Below are 19,755 nucleotides of genomic sequence, written 5' to 3'. Positions count from 1 at the left end.
AGGGAATGCCTCATTAAGTCAGGTGGCTGGCTACCTCCCCCTGAAGAAGTCACAGCCTAATAGTAGCAAGCTCCAGTTTGAGCACTGCGTCTCCTTTGCATTTGAAGTAATAGTGGATTTGTGGCAGACATTCTGAGGTTTCCCTGACATATTGGTATGGTCAAAGATCATGGCATTAAAATGTTTACATTTACCCATAGATGAAACTGTACTTGTTTTCAGAGTTGTCTTCACCCTCTATTTTTTCTTCATTGTAAAAAAAAAAGTTATTTTCACATCAGAGGTAAAAATAGAACAAACAAGTTATTTCTGGGAATCCTAAAGACACGGCCTAATTATTTTCTGATGCTGACAGTAAGAACACTCTTTCCCTCTTCACCCCTCTGTGGGATGCTGTGCTTGTACATGCAGCTTCACAGCAACACAGAGCAGGGCAACTACTGCCACCTTGCATTCTCCTTCCCCTGCGAAGGAGGACAGTGGAGTAAAACTTGTGGTTACAGCTCTTACCAGCTATAGGATCCATGGCTTCTCTATTGCTTGGAGAATACGAACTCTGAGAAGACGAAAGCCCACCAGGGGAACTGGTAGTAAAGTGCATGTTTGATCTACGAGCGCGGGGTCCTCCCAAACCCCGGCCTGGGTGGAACATCCTACGAACATGCCGAACACCACTGGATTCATCGTGGACAAGAAGTTAAGAAAACAGAACTGTTTGGCATTGAGTGTTAAACAACCACTAAAGGACATCTGATGGGTCAAATACTCAGGTATACTGTTCTTGATTCATAAAGTAATGATTCAACTTCAGAAGCAAAGCTAAGGTACACTGTAGCTCTGCTACAGGTCAGACTTACTGATCTGGTAAATTTTTTTTAATCAAACTTTTCTATGATAACCCACACAAATCCATGTTCAGCCAAGCTTACTGCTGAGACAGGGACTTCAGTTCTCCCTACCCAATTCTTACATCAAGTATCAAAACCAGTAAAAAAATTTACTACCACTCCTATCAGAATAATTACCAAATTGCTTTTGACTTCTGTACTTGATGCATTTATCCAAGAAATTTAAGTCTTTAGGAAATTGTAGGTTTCTGGAGTATTCAGAACATTCATCACATCCCTTTGTTTCACCTTTCTTCTTACAGCCAAAGAAATATCACTAATTCCACTATCATAATGATGCTTTTCACTTTGTCTTTTGCCCCCACTTCCCCCTATCACATACTTGCATTTTGTGTCACTTTTTACATAGGTTGTCATATAAATTTTGAAGTAATTAACAAACTTAAATAAAGATTATTTTTGTCATAAATTTGTTAGCATTCATCCTCCAAGACAGTCCAGATAAGGCTTCTTCCTAAAAATCATTAGTATTACTCACCGGTGTAAAATGAAATAGCATAGACTTTAATATTTTATTTTAGTGTTTTATAATTTAGCTTACATCTCCATCTCCTACGTTTTTTATAACAGTATAGTTACCAGGTTACCACTCATATGGTATCAATTTCTGTGTAAGGGTAGCATCCAATGTATTTTTCATAAATCACAGTTATGGAGCAGAACCTCATGACATCATGGGAGGTCATGAGAGGAATGACTTGACTTCCTATGGCAAGAGAGAGCTTCTGGTCATTACAAGAAGACTTTACAGAATGTTTCCTTCTTTCAAAACTGTTAGTTATGCTACAGTGTAAAACTTAACATTTAGGGTGTAATAGGTACAGAGCATCTTGCACCTCTGAGTGTGCCAATTTTGGGTGCTGCTGGAGTTGCTAAATTGGATGGACTAAAGAACCCATGTAGTTTTGCAAGCTTTTCATAACTAAACATGTTAAAACAGGACAGTATCTGGGGATTTTTCAAGAGACACAGGACTCTGGGGTCTTTCCCAACTATATCTTTTAAAGTGTTTTGAGATAAATGTCATTCTTCAAATAACAGCTAAGCATGCACTTGAGTCTTACCAGCTATGCTAGAGTAAGAAAAGACTTTGCAAACATTATCTTGTGACAAAACATTTAAACTGAATAGTCATGTGAGAACTATTTGTATGATTAATGCTGAAAATATCTATTTAATGAATTTTCAGATATTTTCCTGCTAAAGAAAGAAACTGAGTTTTAAAAAGTTGCCACAGACTGTAGGAATAAATGACACACCTTGCAATAGTTGCACAAGGTTTGTAGTAAGAAACACATGCAGTGTTTTGGGACAACTTTAGGGAAACAAAACAAAAACCCAAATTAACCAAACATGTCTAATTAATAGCTGGTGGATAAGGCCACCTCTCAGAACTGTAGTAAATCCAACAGTAAAGTCTTACCTCAAATTGCAAACTAAATTTTTACTCTAGAAGAAGTACAAGTCAAGAGCCTTCTCTATCTCCTTTTTGTAAATTAAGGCAATTACAGAGCACAAAGAATTGTTCTGTATAGCTTCAACTTCTCATTCAGCAATATAATGTGTATCAGAGAGTCATAGTTCTTATTTCCTACACTGCCAGAACCTGAGTGAAAAAGGGCATCTTCTCTTCCTTATTTCCTGCCTTAGATCTCCCTGCTGCTGGATATGATGTAGAGTCCAATGTCAAATAGCCACTTCAAGATACTTCTTACCACGTTTTGGAAATTTGACAACACTGGACACCAACACAATAGAGTACAAGCAGGAAATTCTACAGGTATAATTTTTAATCACAGGCAATGTATTCCCAAAACAGATCCATTTTGGGATGACTGATAGTGAAAACCTGACTCTGTATTTGAAAAAAGATTGTCTTTCCTGGCTCAAAAATTCCCTATGTAAAAGTCATCTGGTGGAATTTCTGGTACTAGGGGGGAGAAAATGCAGCAATAGCTTGAATTCTAATTAAGTATCTTGTACATTTCAGTAGGAAATTGATTTCATTCTGTAGCTGGGAAAATTTAAACTTCCTGCCTTACAGTTAAGACAGTGTTGGAAGCCCACAGTTAGAACTCTGGCACACTGCTATGTAGTTATGTAATTCTTGTTAGAAAAAGCCTAATTAGGCAGGTGCTATGAAAACCTCAGAGTTGGTACAACGAGCACAACTCAAAATGACACAAACTACATCAGCCATCAAGCAACATTCCAAGGCTGTCCAAAGGCCAGGAAAGATCCAGTGGTCTGGAAAATATTCTCCCCTCATCAATCTTATTCTACTTCCTCTGGAAAGGGAGGATGGCATGTCTCCTGGCTACTAAGGACCACAGGGATGCCTGGGATCAAGCTCCCACAGCCAGAGCCATCGTGTTCAGCACCCTGCTCCTCCCCAGTGCTGAGAGCTCTACTCCTTTCCCTCAGAAAGGCAAGTACAGGTAACTGCTTTCATCCGACTTTGTACCCACTTTTGTAGCACTTTTTCATTATTCACCTTTCAAAGAGCCAATCTAAACCCAAACTTGTTCATACTGATCCAATTATTGCACAGTAATTAACCTGCACATTTAGTCTGTCCTGACCTTAAACCATGCTAATACTAACAAACTTAAACGCAATCAAATACAATCATAATTGAAGTGGAACCATCACCTCAAATGCTGTTGTCCTTCTATTACTCTAATTAACTCTGTTTGATAGGGCTTGGATTTTTTTTCCCCCCCAACTGCCTGAGCTTACATTATTCTTTGTTCCTTTTTAAAAATCTCTGAACAAAAAAGCCACTACCAAAGTTATAATGCAGTCTTTTTTTCCGTTTGTTTAAATGAGACACAAATGAATAGTTCAGAGATTACTTACTGTAGGGATGCTACATAGCTTGCATGTCATTAAATAAACGCCCAAACCAAAAGATATTTTATCAGTTAATCTGAGGGAGTAAAAAAAATTTAAAAGGAGACAAATATTCCTATAACAGTGACGAAGGAATACCAACAGTTACAGCTCTTCAGCCATCAAGCACAGATAAATGTCTGTAACTGGCTGCTAAGGTAACTGAAGGTGCTGAAATACATACAGCACTGAATCTTGATATGTAAAACAGCACCAAGAGTAATCATGACGCAGGATGAAACACAGTGCAAGTAGAAAAAAACTCTGTATGTCAAAATCCTTTATATTTTTCTGCGGTTAGAGTAAAAACACTTTCAAGTATACCTACAAGTCTGTGCACAGTCTGTCTTTTTCAAACTAGGAGACAAATCTTTTTATTTTTAATAGAAACGTATCTTTAGCAACCTAAGTTCCAGGAAATCCAGAATATGAGCCTTTGACTACAAAAATCAAACCAAGTCACTGTGACTACAAGGTGAAACAGTCTAGCGTCTTTGCCTCAAATTGGAAAGGATATTAAATCTCTAGGAGCTCTGTGTTCCAGTGTAAGATGAGCTGCAAAGTCATCTGTTACGTGATTCGGATCCCCTCCAGGCAATGCTGCACATATTGGACAAATCTGAAATGACAAAGCAAGGAAAAAACCCAACTTTATAAATATTACAAGAAACAGAACTTTTATCCAGTCAATCATTAGACATTGCCTCTTATGCTTTAAAATAACATTTTGGTATTCACAAACACCTGGATATCAACGCATTCAATAAACTCAGAAAAATTACAGAAGTGTAGACATTAATTTAGTAATCTTTCACTTTATGAATTTCAGAATATTATGTACTTCAGAAAACCAGAGCTAGGATTCTCAAAATCAATTTACAATGTCTTGAAAGTTAGCAATGTCTTGAAATTTTTGCACGCCAATTCTGCCAGAGACAGTAGAGTTGAATCATATAGGAATGCTATTTGCCTGCTTGACACTCATCCCAGCAGAGGAATCAGAATGAAACTGCTCATATTTGCTAAGTATCAAGCTGAGACCATCCCACTCAGGCAGTGTAGGTTTGGCAAAGAAGGGCTGCTCTCCATACTCCTCTCCACGACAGTACTTTCTGAGCAAGTACTGAGATCTCTCTTCGGTTTTGGGGCTTTTCCCCCCCCACTTCAGAGTTTTTGGTTGGCAGGTTTTGTTTGTTTTGTTTTTTGAACTGAAATACAGTTAAATAAGCAGGCAAACATCACCACTACTATTGCAGTAATTACGACAATGACTCCACAAACAGCATCATCTTCCATTTTTCTTTCATTTCTCATGTGTACACTTAAGCTGTTGAGTGTAGGTCTCAAAAGACCATGAGCATTAAGAACACCTGTATAAAAGAGCACACATCTATTGTACTCTCATAAAAGTGAGAACAAGGTCTTGAAATAAATTTACTATAAAATCTCAGCTTTCAACAGGAACTGCTGCATCTAATTCCATTTTCATTTTAGTGGCCAGTTCTGAAAAGAAAACCAGACATTTTAAAAGCTTTTTGCTACAACTCCTCTCCTTTTATTTTCAATGTTCAGCATTTCTCTCCACAGATTTTTCACCACTACAGATGCCAAGCCAGTGCACTACAGGGCATATCCTATCACAGCATAATATAATAAATACTCAACTATGCCAACATATCAAAGCTACCGTGTAGAAATGGATGTGTATTGGACAGGTAGTTGTGAATTCCCTAAACTTCATTACAGCTGCTTAATCTTCTCATATCAAAAGAATGCAAGACCATCAAAGCAATCTTCTTTTATTTAAGCTACTCTGAGGAAGCAGAAACCCAATACAAGAAGAACAGCCCACTCCAGAAATCAGGAAATCACCAGAAATTTCTTTGTTGACATGACAAAGATTTGTGAATATACTCAGACCTCAGAAAAACATCAGTTAGGAAAAGGTTATAATGAATATTGAGTAAGAAGGAATCAAAGTATCCCAGCCCTAATTCTAAATATCAACTAAACTTTCAAGAACTCCTGACTAGGTAGAGTTACCTAAATACTGTTATGCACAAACAACAATTTAGTTAAGCATAAGCTCTGACAGAGCCACAACAAAGACTGCTAGATCACTGATTAAGCGTGACACAGCTAAAGGTCACTGTTAATTATAACATGCATGAACGAATGGTGCAGACGAAAGGCAAATGTCAGAATTTTCTCTTGAATTTATGAGCATTTTTATTAAGAAATCATCATGCAACCCTGAATGATGAAAGGCCTAAGTCAATCCCCCTAACAGAACAATGCCAGTTTCCAGAACTGTCCTTGTATTAGCACTACTTCCGCATTTACATACAAAGTAACCACTTTAGGTCAACACTTCTGTAACTTCAACAAGAATCACTGGGATCTTAGAGGATGAACAGGGACATTGAGACTGACTCAGATTGTCCATTCATTACTGTAAGAAAAAGCTCTCTCCAGTTTGACCACTGAAGTATCAACAACAGAGTGCTTACAATTCATCTACAAGGGGCCTAGTAATGCCTTCCCGAGGTTGAGAAAGCTGCTGCAGTGCGAAGTAATAGCAGAAAATTAGCATCTCTGTTATGAAAGAAGACTGAAGAGATTGGCATTTTATGAAGTCTATAAAATCTGTTTTTATTTACAATGCTAGCAGACTTCTAGTTGAGCACTGCATTCCATCTTGACCAGTCAACTAACCTGAAACTTCCAATGCCAACAAAAACAATCATTATACTGACTTCCAGATTCCTCTGCCTTACAACTCTAAACCATTGTCCCTAGACATTATATGGGTGAAGAAATACTGGTTCTATAAAAGAGAAGAGGCTGGCTCTTCGAACAGGAAAGACAGAGCTGCATCCCAGCTGCTGTCTCACTTTGCCCTGTAAGTGAGAGAGCAGCTGGGGTACATTAAAAGCACTGTCTAGATGGAAGATGACCTGATGGAGATCTTACATGTTGGAATTAAGAAGAGAACACGCAAAGGGGATGTTATAAGGCACGTCGACTATAGGCCACCTGACCATGAGGAACAAAGAGATCAGGCCCTCTAGAAACACAGAGCAGCTGCCTCACACTTGCAGGACCTGGTCCTTGTGGAGGTCTTCAACCACTCTAGCATCTCTTGGAAGGACAGTACAGCATGACTGCAATCCAAGAAGCTCCTGGAGTGCTTTCAAGGTAACTCCCTCCTCCAAGTGACAAAGGAGCACACAAGGAGAGGTGCTATACAGGACTTCATAATTACCAACAAGAGGGGCTCAGTCGGGATGTGAGAGTCAAAGAAAGCCTTGGCTGCACTAACCTTGACATAGTGCAGTTTGAGAGCCCTAGGGCAGGGAGAAGATCAAAAACAAGCTCATGACCCTGGACCTCAGCAAAGCGAACTTTGGCCTCTTAAAATATCTCCTCAGAGGAGTCCCATGATGTACAAATCAGGAGAGTAAATGGGCCCAAGAAAGCCCATTAATATTGGAAGATCATTCCCTCCCAAACTCAAGAGCTCTCCATCCCACTGAAGACGAAGTTAGGCAAAAATGCCAGGGAGCCTACGTGGATGATCAAGATACTCCTGGACAAATTCAAACACAAAAAGAAAACATACAGAGGTCACCCTCCTAGGGTAAGCCACAGCACAGTCTACCATTAAGCATTATTATTATGCATAATCACAGGGCAATGTAAGTAAAGCTAAAGCCCAAATGGAACTCAATCAGGCAAGTAACATCCAAGGTAACAAGAAGATCTTCTAGAAGTGCATAGGAAATAAAAAGAAAACTACGGAAAATGTGGGCTCATTGCACAAAAGACATGAGGCCTAGTTACACAGGACACAGAAGAGGTTGAAGTACTGAATAACTCCTTTGCTATAGTCTTTACCAGCAAGACTGGTAGTTAGCAACTCCAGGCCCCAGAGAGCAGGGGAAAAGTCTGAAGTACTGATCTGAAGTACTGAAGACATTCCCCTGCTGGAAGAGGATTACTCTGCAGAATACTTACGTGAACTGGAATACATAAACCCACAGGCTGCGATGCACTAAGAGGTGCGGACTGAGCTGGCAGATGCCACTGTGAGCCTCTTAGTCTCTGAACTATCATGGTGACTGGGTGAGGTGCCTGAGGACTGGAGCAAAGGAAATTTCACTCCTATCTTAAAGGCAGGCAAGTAAGAGGAGGACCTAGGGAACTACAGGCTGGTCAGCTTGCTCTGATCCCTGGGAAAGTGAGGAAACTATTGTTAACTATTTTTAGGCATTATTAAAGACAAGAAAATCATCAACAGCAATCAGCACTGGCTTCACAAAAAGGAAGACGCGCTTCACCAACTTGACAAACTTCAGTGCTGAAGTGTCTGGCCTGGCGGACGACTGAAGCGCAGGGGAAACTGCCTACCTGGACTTCAAGTAAGACCACTGACACTGCCTCCCACAGGATGCTCAAAGATAAGTTGCTGATGCTCAGGCTGGATAAACAGAGAGTGAGGTGGAGTGAAAACTGTCTCAGTGAATGGGCTCAGAGGATAGTGATCAGTGGGAATTCTGGTGATTACACAACACTAGGAGAAGTGGCTGATACCCGAGGGAGCTATGCTGCCATACAGAGTGACCTTAAAAAACTGAAGAAATGGGACAACAAGAACCTCATAAAGGGGAAGTACATTGTCTTGCACCTGGGCAGGAATAGCCCCAGGAATCAGCATACACTAGAGATAAGTCATATAGAATACAGTTTTGCAGCAAAGGACCTGGGGTTCTGGTGGACCATGGGCCAGCAGTGTGCTCTTGTGGCAAAGAAAGCAAGTGGTGCTCTGGGCTACACTGAACAGAGAGCTGCCAGAAGGTCAAGGATTGTGATCCTTTGCCTTAACCCAGCACCAGGGCCCAGTTTTCAGCTCCACACATGCACACTCTGAAAAAAGCTCAGTAAATGGTTACAAAGAGGAAGGGAGGAAAGGCTGAGAAAGATGGAACTGTTCAGCCTGGAGAAGGGTAGGGTAATGGGGGACAGATATCCACAAATACCTGAAGGGAATCTGAAAGGATGATGGAGCCATGCAATGGCAGGATGAAACACAGTGGGCATAAATTCAAATGCAGGAGCTTCCTCATAAACATCAGGAACCACTGAAACATTTTTCACTGTGAGGATCACCAACCACAAGTTACCCAGAGATTTAACTGTGGAATCACTATTAAAGAACTGGTCCTGCGTGGACACGGTCCTGAGCAACCATGACTGTACATGGTCCTGTACATGGTTGCTCAGGACATGTACAGCCATGGTTGCTGTACATGGTCCTGCTCAAGATGACCTCCAGAGGTCCCTTTCAACCTCACTCAGATTGTGATTCCTTTCTGCAGATACCTACCACTGTGGTACTTATCAATGCCTACATCTGAGAAAAATCAGCAGAAAAGTAAACTTATCTGCATCATTCTGAACGTAAAAATGACAAAATTTACCAGATGTAAAAAAATTTTACTTATTCTTTGAAAAACTTTTGGGGGCAAAAAGCCTTTAAAATATAAATAATTCTGTCCCTGTAAAGTTCCCTTACATCCCTAAAAATACATATCTAAAATAAAACACATCTTCAGAAGGTGATACTCAAAGGACTACAAGCTCAGTATCTAAACGTAAGTAATTGTCTGATAGTCTATCACCACAAGTATTTAGAATCCATAATACTTACCTCTTTACTAGTCTTGTAGCTCTTCAATATCCCAATAAGGGTACAGTACCCAAACAATTTTAGGTGCAGGCACCTAAAATTTATCTGGCATTTGTGATAAAGTCATTTATCTGGCATTTGTGATAAATGTGTACATTTAGATGTACACATCTAAAGATGTGATAAATGTGTACATTTATCACAAATGCCAGATTCGAAACTTAGCACAAACAGTAACAGTCATATTAAAGGATTAAAATATTGTCCTTTATCATTGTTTGAAACAACGATACAGCAGTGTTGCAGACTGATGTATAAACAGAAAAGTTTTGTGGGATAATTTTTTTTTTACACATATAACTCTTTTAGGATTTACCAGAGTAGCAGCTGTCAAGAATCACAAATTTAGGCTTTATGTGTGGTGTTCTAGAAGTCACAACTGCAAACAAGGGCATGTCAAGTTTTAAAACCCGGGATCTGTGAACACTTAGTGTTAGGAACATATCACTGACATCAAGTGGTGCAAATCAGAACTGCAATACCAAGCCACCAAAAAAAATAAAGTCATCCAAATGCAGAACTTGCAGCAGTTGATGCTATGTTTGGAAGTGGCAAAATTCAAGAAAACCTCAGAGAGACTGTAAAAACTGCAGCATGTCACTGAATTAAATCATACATCACAGCGCGACTGATTGTGAAGTAACCACTTCCTGTGTTTTTACGAAAGATTGTAACACCTTTGAATCCCCAAAAACGTGAACAAACACCCTTTCACATCACCTCTTCACTCAAGTTCCTTATTAGGTTTGAAGAGTCATTCATTTTCTTCCATAGAATTCTTTGAAAATTAAGAAAACTAGAAGATTAGAATAGAGAACCTATTTATAACTAATTTCACACAATGCATGAGTGATGAGTAATCCACTTCAAGCATCACTTTTTATCTAGGGGTCTACGGTAAAACAGTTAAACACAGAACAGCATGCTCCATGTAATTCTGCTAAACTGCTAACTCAGTTTCTCCTATTCCCAAGGTCCATCAAGAGTGAGAGTTAACATGTCCAATTAAAGTATTTCTGTTGAAACTTGTTTAAGAAGTGCATTTTAAACCATTGATGGTTAGGGATGGGGGAAAACCACCTCCTTTGACAAAAGTAGTTTAAAATAATCATAGAATTCTGCTGCATAAAATAAGAGGTTCATTAAAATTAGAAAACATAAACTATCTACATGTCTTCCTCTCTCACACAGTTACAAAAGACCGGCATAGCTGTAAGCTAGCAAAGTAATTATGCACTAATTATGAAAAGGGAGACACAGGTCGGCAGAGCAACAACTTTCTAAATTTTGTCTTACAGTGTAACAATCTCCTAAACATGGCAGCCTTTGCATCAGAACAACAAACAAAAACTCTAAAAGAAGGCAGCAAGCTCATTATACCTGTAAATCATAGAATTTTGATGTCATTCTCAAATGTAGGTATTTTCAAAGCATTTAAATGAATACGCGCTTCAAGAAAAAACAGAAAGACAATATTTCAGAAATGAGACTATTTAAAATATACTTCCACCATTAAAGCAAGTTCTGAGGCTCCTTACCACTTCTGTAGATGTTTCTGCATGCTCGGAAGTAACATGTTCTTGAAGAGATGTTTCCGTATAACCCATTTTCCCACAATAAGGACAAGTGAAAGACTGTGGCTGCTCTACAGAGAAAGCTTCTCCACCATAGTACAAATCTGAAACAGGAAGAAATTAAATAGAGGTTACTTTAAAGCAGTATCACCATTAATTTTGTTCACATCAACCTCAGTTTATACATGTACTTCACTGCAAGCCCTGCTAAATTAATTCGTTTTTTCATTGAAATGGCTATATTCAGGAGGGGTTTAGTTACTGATTAAAAAAAACAGAGACTACATTTATTTTGATTAGCAGACATAACTTAGTTTTCTAATATTTACTAGGAAAAAAGACTTCCATCATGATGCTGCTGATACTGCCAAACTTTCACTTTTCCACTACTGTTCTTATCCCACATACAAGGTCAACTATGGTATGATATTTTTTATGATGACATTTCAGAAGCTGAACTCTTGACAAAACCTCGAATTCAGACCAAAATTTAGAAGGTCTCGGTGACACCAAATGTCAGTATTTATGCCATAACTGAACCACTGCTTTGCAGTAAGTAATTTCAGAAATGTCTCAATTATATAACATAGAAGTTTCATAATGGAAAAGGAATCTGTTAAACACTGGCTTCGACTTTTAGATGTAGTGAATGTGAGCACTTGTGCATCACTGATGAAAAGTAGGCACTTTTAAGCTGCTAACATAGAAGCTCCCCGAACTTCAGATGAAATTTTATTAAACCATGCAAGAAGAGAACATTATTCTCTCTCATCCTCTACTGGTATTTTATATTTTACAGGAAACATGAATAAGCTTCTCATTCACATCAATATTAAAAACAAATCCTAAAAAAACAACCAAACAAGAAAACCTCTTAAATGTCAGATTGCTTAAAAACCTCTACCTATGAAACTCGCTGAGAATGAACGTATGTATTTTCAAGTAAGGCAACAGTACCAACTCCAGCTTCACACCTGAGCAAAAGGCCCAGGGCCGCAACCCATCTGAAGAGAGTTGTAAATAGATGAGCAGGCACATAGAGGTATCTTTTCCTTGGATACACTGTTAGCTCAATCCAGATACCAAGAATTTTAGCAGTACACACAGTTCTATTACAGAGGGGGGAGGTCTGATAAGACTGTCAAATCCTGTGTTGCTCCTTGTTTTCAAAGAATACAAAAACCCCATTTATTCACTAATAAAATAAAAATCTGAGTTCTCTGCAGTCTCCTGATTATACCTCTGGCATGTTCTCCCATTCATACCTCCTTCCACATCCTTCTTTTAATATACATCAAACATACATGAGAATGCCAAACAAATATGACTTTGTCTGGAAAAAGAAATATTAAGAAGCATGTAGAAGTTAAAGCTGGAAAATCTAGATATTTTTCCTTTCAAGTATACACCTCCCTTCTTTCTTCCTTTTCAATTTTAATCTCGCTTACAACCAAAAGCTCTTTTCTAACATGAAATACAGATCACCAGATAAATTTTCTCTTAAATAAAAATCTAAGTTAAAATATAAATAAATAAAAATCTAAAGTTAAAAGTAAATAAAGTAAATAAAGTAAATAGAAAATCAAAGTAAATAAAGTAAATAAATAAAAGTAAACAAAGTAAATAAATAAAAATCTAAAGTAAATAAATAAAAATCTAAGTTAAAAAAATAAGGTTGGTTATCAAGTGGTCGCATGAATCTTTGTGTCTGATTTTAGCACTGAAGGTACTGAATGGGTATTTCTCCACCTGTTCTTTCTACAAGCACATAAAAAATCCTACAATTATGAAGTCATGTCCCCGACTACCAAGGGGTCCTTTGCTAATGAAGTTAACTAAGAATTAGAGGCAATATGGGAAGAAACAGAAACACCATGCTTCCCTGGCAGCAGAAATAAAGCAACCTACAACTGTGTTACCATTTTTCATTTACAAATCTATCAGTTTAGAATGCAACGTGCCCATGATTGAAGAATTGTTTCTTTTGACCACAAAGAAAAATCTTTCAGATTCTGAAATTTTGGGTCATTTCAAAGACAAAAGCAGGAGTCCATAATTCTTCAAACTCCTCTAGACCCTCTGTTCAAGATGTCTAGGAAGACAAGTAGAAGTATTTGGTAAAGAAGTAAAACCAGATTCAGTTGCATCCCTTTAGGCTAAGATTCATGACCTATATTCCTTATCAATTAGGGGAGGAATACAAAGGAGCAGAAGGATCACAACTGTCTGATGAGGACCCAATAGTAGTTTATGAAGTCAGTTTTCAAGCACAGCAGTGTTTAGACATTATAGCTTTCCCCTGGTGGGGAAAAAAATCCAAGAAAAAACCTGAATTAAATGTGAAAATACAACCAAAACCATCAGCAGTTTTGCTTTTCTATCCATCTATAGCTACAGAAGTTAAATGTATACTTAATATTAAAATCTAACTAGCACATTCTTAAAATCGGTAGGAGGTTATTGACAAAACAGAAATATCACAGAATTTCTTAGACAAAAATCAATCTTTCAAAGAGACATCTGATTCAGGATTACATTTTCTAAAAGCTTGTTTTTGTTAAGACATAATTCTTTACAAGAGTACACAGCAGTATAGAATTGTAGTTTCACTTTTCTTCATATAAGTAATATAATTTCAATGTGATATATATAGAGAGAGATAAAAATGTTGGTACGATACAAGTATAGTGTACTTACTTAATCTTCTTCAAATTCTGAAGAAACCAAATGGTGACAACACACCATTTAACAAAATAAAGTATGTATGTTCTTGTATCATTTATCAAGCAGCCATATTATCCTCAAAGCTGCTTCAGAATCTTGATCCAAAAAAATGACAATGCGCAGACTTAGCATGATACACATTTAGCACACATATATTGCTCCAGTGTGTGAAAAAAAAAAAAAAAAACAAATGAAAAAACCCACAAAAGTATCAAGCTGAATTCTGGTGAATCCAGTAAATCCCACACTACATATTATTATGGTACCCATTATTTAATCAGTTCCCTCTGCCTAGGGAACAAAGGTGGCAGGATCTGTCTGTGGGGCACAAAAGGTGGCAGGATCTTACGTCACACATGACCTTAGCTGACAAGTGAAGGCACTTCTGAAACATGGCAGATTCTGTACTTTGATGAAGGTAACACAATGAGATTTCTGGCAGAGAATCCTACTAACAATTTGTATTACTTTCTTTGTCAGTGTAGCCACTTTAAAATGATGTGGTAAAGCGCAAGCCACATGCCTAGACCCTAAAGCATCCCAACAGTTTAAAATGCCTTTTCAAGAAAAAGGAAACTAGGAAATTTGCTGTGAACTTCTCGATTGTCCTGACAAATTGATCCATGAAGACCAGAGAAGGACAAGTGTCTGCCTGGTAAGCACATGCCTGTTCTTTACACAGGCCTATTACAATTCTACTCTTGACTCCACAGTTTGACCCTTCTGAAATAAACTAATTGGATTTGTGCTTTAAAGGCCACTTCTCATGACATATTAGACTTGATACTTTTTTTAAGCTCTGTCCCTCATACAGCAGCGTAACATTCAGCGTATCATTTTTTCCAGTATCTCTTGTGGGGGCTGAGGAACAACAGCACTGCCATTATTCTGGACCCCATCTTGCTTAAAAATGAATGTATATAGGGTAGAAACTGACTCCTGAAAGATAATTATAGCAACCAGATGGTGCAAGAGTGAACATGCACAGCCAGAAAATACTAGAGCTTTTTACTTGTTTTCAGTGCTCTCATACCGGCTCCTAAGTAGTATGAATCTCAGGGAAAAAAAAATCAAAATGTGTCAAGCTGACAACAAAACCTCTTTCAGCATACCTGAGAAAGTCCATCTTCTTGTAATATATTCTGCAACATTATTACAGTACCTAGGAACTCTAAGAACTGATCGCAACTTTCACAGAGGTAAACAGCATGTGACTTTTTCTATGCTGAAAGGATCATCCATGCTGGCAGCTGTCCACCACAAACAATCTGGCTGCAGCTTCAGGCAGACTACTTAAGTGAACTCCACTGATACCCACACCTGGACAGTTCTAGCTGGAGTGGTGGTGGGATTTAATGGTACAGGGCCCTTATCATCATAGGAGATGGATTTCAGGCAAATGATTCACTGATCTTCACGTGCACTTTTAAAATCAGAAAAATGACAGCGATTCCTTGGAAGTACTTGCATCAGTTTTGCAACAGAAAGATTCCCCATTCTGCTTCCTCTTCCTTGATAAAATACTCATTTTTCACTAGCTGTCCATTTTCCTTCATATCATAAGCAAAAACTGTAAGTTTACTGCTATTAAAATATTTTCATATTGAAACAAACCTGTCTACAGATGACAGTATTGAAGTTTGTCACTAGCCAAGCAAACCACAATTCACACACCCAGTTACACTAACAGCCTTCCAGTTTGTGTTTCTAGTAACATCTTCCTAACTTAAGAACTTTCCCTACTCATACTGTCACCACTGCAAACACTCTTCTTTCATTTGACTTCCCACATCACCTGGAAATTACTGAAGACTTTATTAGTTCTGGGCTTGTTTCAGCTGGGATATAGTTAATTTTTCTTCACAATGAGAAGTATGGGGCTATCTTTTGGATTTGTGTTGAACACAGGGCTGATAATATCGAGATGTTTTTGTTACTGCGGAACAGGGCTTATACAGAGCCAAGGCCTTTTCTGCTTTTTGCACTGCTACAGTAATGAGGAAGTTGGGATGCATGGGAGACTGGGAGGAGACACAGTCAGGACAGGTCACCTCAACTGACCAAAGCGAGATTCTGGACCATAATGATACCTATGTTCAGGATATAATGTATATGAAGGGGGAAAGAAGGAGGAAGAGGGCATATTTGAAGTGATGCTGTTTGTCCTCCCAAGCCACCATGAGGCATGATGAGACCCTGCTCTCCAGAGATTTCTGACTACCTGTCTTCCTTATTTTGCTTTGCTTGCGTGCACCATTTTTGCTTTCCCTATTAAACTGTCCATCTCAAGACAAGACTTTTCAGCTTTTACCCTTCCAATTCTCTCCCTGATTCTGCTGGTGGAGAATGAGCAAGTGGCTGTGTGGGGCTTGGCTGCTGGCTGGGAATAAACCACTTAGCTGCAAATTTTACCCTTGAGATTATTTTCTTCTCAGACATCAATATCTAACCTTGGTGGTTTTTAATATCCACTAATACAACTATCCTAACAACCCCAAATTGGGTACTTTTAGATTACTTCTACCATTTATTATTGATTTTCTAATAAAATTTAACATTTCTTAGCGTTTAATTTTTTTGCATGTTCCTCAAAGTCACATGATCTCCCTGACCACACAAGGCCCTCTGAAAAGTCACCAGTTTCTTTAAGCATCTGTACAATACTGTAATGCACACGCCTTTAGGTGTATTCTATTCTAAATCTAGAGTATTCTAGAACTCTAAAATCAAAACATTTTATGAATGATATCACAGATCTTTCTCAACTCTAAGGAATATGTCATTATCAATTTTTCCAATTCATTCTCCATTCTATAAGCTTGTAAGGTCAGTAGTAACTCTATGCCATCAGACTTTGCCATGGCTCACAATTTGCTGATATTAATTGTTCTGCAGAGTTAGTCAAACCAGAAGTTTTACTGTAGAGCTGAGCTGCAGTATTTTCTTTCCTGATACTAGTTTTGTGGGAGCAATGCTTAGATATCTAGCCATATGAAATTTATAGACCTTGTTCTCTTATTTTCATTTAGAGAATAAACAGCATAAACACCAAGCGAAATAGAAGTTGCCCTTCAAATCCCATTACCCATCTCAATACTTCACTGTGAACCTTCTTAATACATACTTAAATAGTAAAAAATAACCCCTGTATCTCTACAACACACACACATAAAAGGAATTAAGCCAAAGGTACATTTATCAAAGATAACTGAAAGAGAAGTACTCAAGTTGCAAGAAACAAAACATAATTCTTAGTCATTCTCAGTTTCCAATTATAGGCATTTTTTGAAAAAAAGTATAATTTAGAACAAGCTCTCATTGCAGCACACTGAAATCTGTGATATTTAATGTTAGTATGTTTCAGTCTTCTTACCCCCGTGATGAGTATTCAGTACTTACAGCAATGCTGTCCTTTTAGCCCATGTCTAATATCCAAAAATACTTGTTGTTAACAGATTAAGAAGTTTCAACTGTGCATTTGAAACAGTGACCTCAATTGCTAATACCATACACAAATGAATAAAGAAAAGCCGGACAAGAAACATGTAAGTTACAATAGGGGCATGTATTTTTGATAATGCAATAAATTATTTCCTTTCAAACTACCGACTCCCATGATCTGGATTTCTGAAGTCATGACCAGGCAGTCTCAGGGCAAGAGGGACCCTGAGAATGAAAAGCAAAACTGAAGAAGCTTCATATAAAGGCTGTTTTAAGAAACTGCATGTTTCTATACATAGCTATTCTCAAAATGTTAGACCAATAAAGTATAAATTTTACCTCTGTTCTAATCAAAAAGGTAAAGAAGTTAGGACTTTTGAGAAGCCATCATATTTAAAGGATTCAAAAAATGAAGATTACAGCTACAAGCACTAGGAAAAAATACTGAAATGCTAGTCCCATGTGTTTGACATCAAAAGAAAATACATGTCCAGCATCAGCAACATCACGGAGCAGCGGACTGTCACAAAATCATTTCTCACAAGTTACAACCTATTTCAACTACAATGCAACAGAAACAACAAAGTAGACAGGACATATTACAGATGGGCAATATGATAATTGACTCTCACAATAAGGGGATGAATATTGTGTGTATGTTAAGAGAAGTTTTATTAATGTGTGGTTATGTTATGGTGGTTTGTTTTTCAGATGTCCACTGTTATGCGCATGATCCCCTCTTCCCCCTCTGTGTTGTTGCCACCGGACAGCCTGCATTGTCCAGGACACCTGGAGAGAGGGCGTGTACATGTTCCCCTTGCATGGGGCAGCAGAGAATGGGACAACCGTGTTGGTAGGGGGGTGTGGCATGACAACACCTGACCTCCAATCATGCTGCAAGAAAGCAGTCTCCACCAATAGACAGCAAAGAAGAGTTGACTGACAGACTTTGGGAGGGTCCAGGAACAGCCACTTTGTGGGTGAGCACACGGCAGTTTAGTTCTACACTCCCAGCACTGTCCTTTTTCCTTATTCAGTCCTTTGTTGTATTTTGTTAAGGTTTAATAAACCTTTGAATTTTTTTAAGTGAGCGGTCATTTCTCAAAGACACAAAACCAATTATTATTTATTTTAAATACTCACAAGGCTTTACAGTTAGAAATAACTCTTGGATTAGGAGATCTACAAAGAAATTCCAAAAAGACTACATTCTAGTCCTTACCACTAATCTCTCATACTCATTACAGCCCATCACTACCTCTCCTATATTTACAGGCTCACCAAAACTACAAATGAACTACCTTCCTACAAAATCTCACCAGGATTTTTTTTCTGCTTGTAGATTGTGGCACTTTTAATAGGTAGTAACTGTTATTAAGTGTACTTATTAGTTTGATAATCTGCTGTAACCAGACCAAAATAACAAAATCAGAAATACATATGCAGCAGTTTAAAAAAAAAAAAAAAAAAAGCAGTTCTTCTATCAAAGAAAACATGCCTGCCTATCAGAACCCAAAAACTTAGCCCATATTTTTAGTGCACTAGCAGGGGAAGTGATAATTAGAAACATGAAAATCAGCATTATGGTTGTGGACACAATATAGCAACAAATTACTGGAGTTTAAAATGATCACTTACCAAAATCTACTCTTGTTAGTATGCACTGCATGGGATGGTCAGTTGTATGCCTTGTTGTTGTTGCACCACTTTCATAACAAGTTGCACACAGATCGTAATCGTAGCAAATTAAACACTTGTACCGGCGACCTCGAAAATTTCCTTTTAAACATGCATCACAGCTGACACCTGTAAACAAATAAAATTGTTTTAAGACAGCAACAAATGCACTTATTTTTTATGAGGATGATTTGTTGTTATTGCCTCTCAATAACTACTAAGAGCCAACCATGTCTGACACGTGCAGCTGATACAAGACTCAAATTTTTAAATGCATCTTTAAAAGACACTGTTCTCCCAAAATTAGGATCTTGAATTCTTGAGGCACACTCAAGCACCTGAAAGAATAACAGTTTAAGTTCTAAAGCTCTTTGGCTGCATCTTCCTACAGACATCTTTACCTAACACTATCAACTGGTATTGTGACTGTTCAGTCAGGAATTGTGCCCTTTTAAAAGCTAAACTGTGTAATGGCTGACCGAGAGGAAAGAAAAACAACAATCAAATCAACCACTGCCAAAAACATACTAGTTTTTTTGCCTTTAATTCAACACTTCCTAATATTTTAATTCTGAATAACATAATAGCCAGACATTTTATATGGTGTAGAAATTAGAATGTTTTCCCATGCTCCTTTAATTTAGCCTGCATCAGTTCTCTCCATTCTATTTCTCCTTTAAACTCATTCTTTGTAATGTAAAGTTGTCACACTTGCATGTGTATCTGACAAAGATTTTATAGCTTCAAGAAGTTTTCATTTTTCTCTGTATGGTTTCAGTTCTCTCTGGAT

General features: G+C 38.0%; 1 protein-coding gene across 1 annotated transcript in view; it reads right to left on the bottom strand.

Annotated features, from left to right (window-relative positions):
- LOC135459943 (E3 ubiquitin-protein ligase KCMF1) overlaps positions 1 to 19,755 on the bottom strand; it is a 45,176-nt gene that overhangs the window by 3,420 nt on the left and 22,001 nt on the right. The window contains exons 2-5 of the mRNA XM_064736441.1: positions 18,927 to 19,094; positions 11,088 to 11,227; positions 4,318 to 4,419; positions 511 to 685 (exon numbers count right to left, since the gene is read on the bottom strand). Of these exons, the coding sequence (XP_064592511.1) occupies positions 511 to 685; positions 4,318 to 4,419; positions 11,088 to 11,227; positions 18,927 to 19,094 (585 nt within the window). The remainder of the gene's footprint in view (positions 1 to 510; positions 686 to 4,317; positions 4,420 to 11,087; positions 11,228 to 18,926; positions 19,095 to 19,755) is intronic.

The sequence above is a fragment of the Zonotrichia leucophrys genome, chromosome Z, assembly GCF_028769735.1.
Source record: "Zonotrichia leucophrys gambelii isolate GWCS_2022_RI chromosome Z, RI_Zleu_2.0, whole genome shotgun sequence".
Taxonomy (NCBI): Eukaryota; Metazoa; Chordata; class Aves; order Passeriformes; family Passerellidae; genus Zonotrichia; species Zonotrichia leucophrys.
Note: the sequence above shows the minus strand (reverse complement) of the source record. Positions and strands in the feature narration are given on the sequence as shown.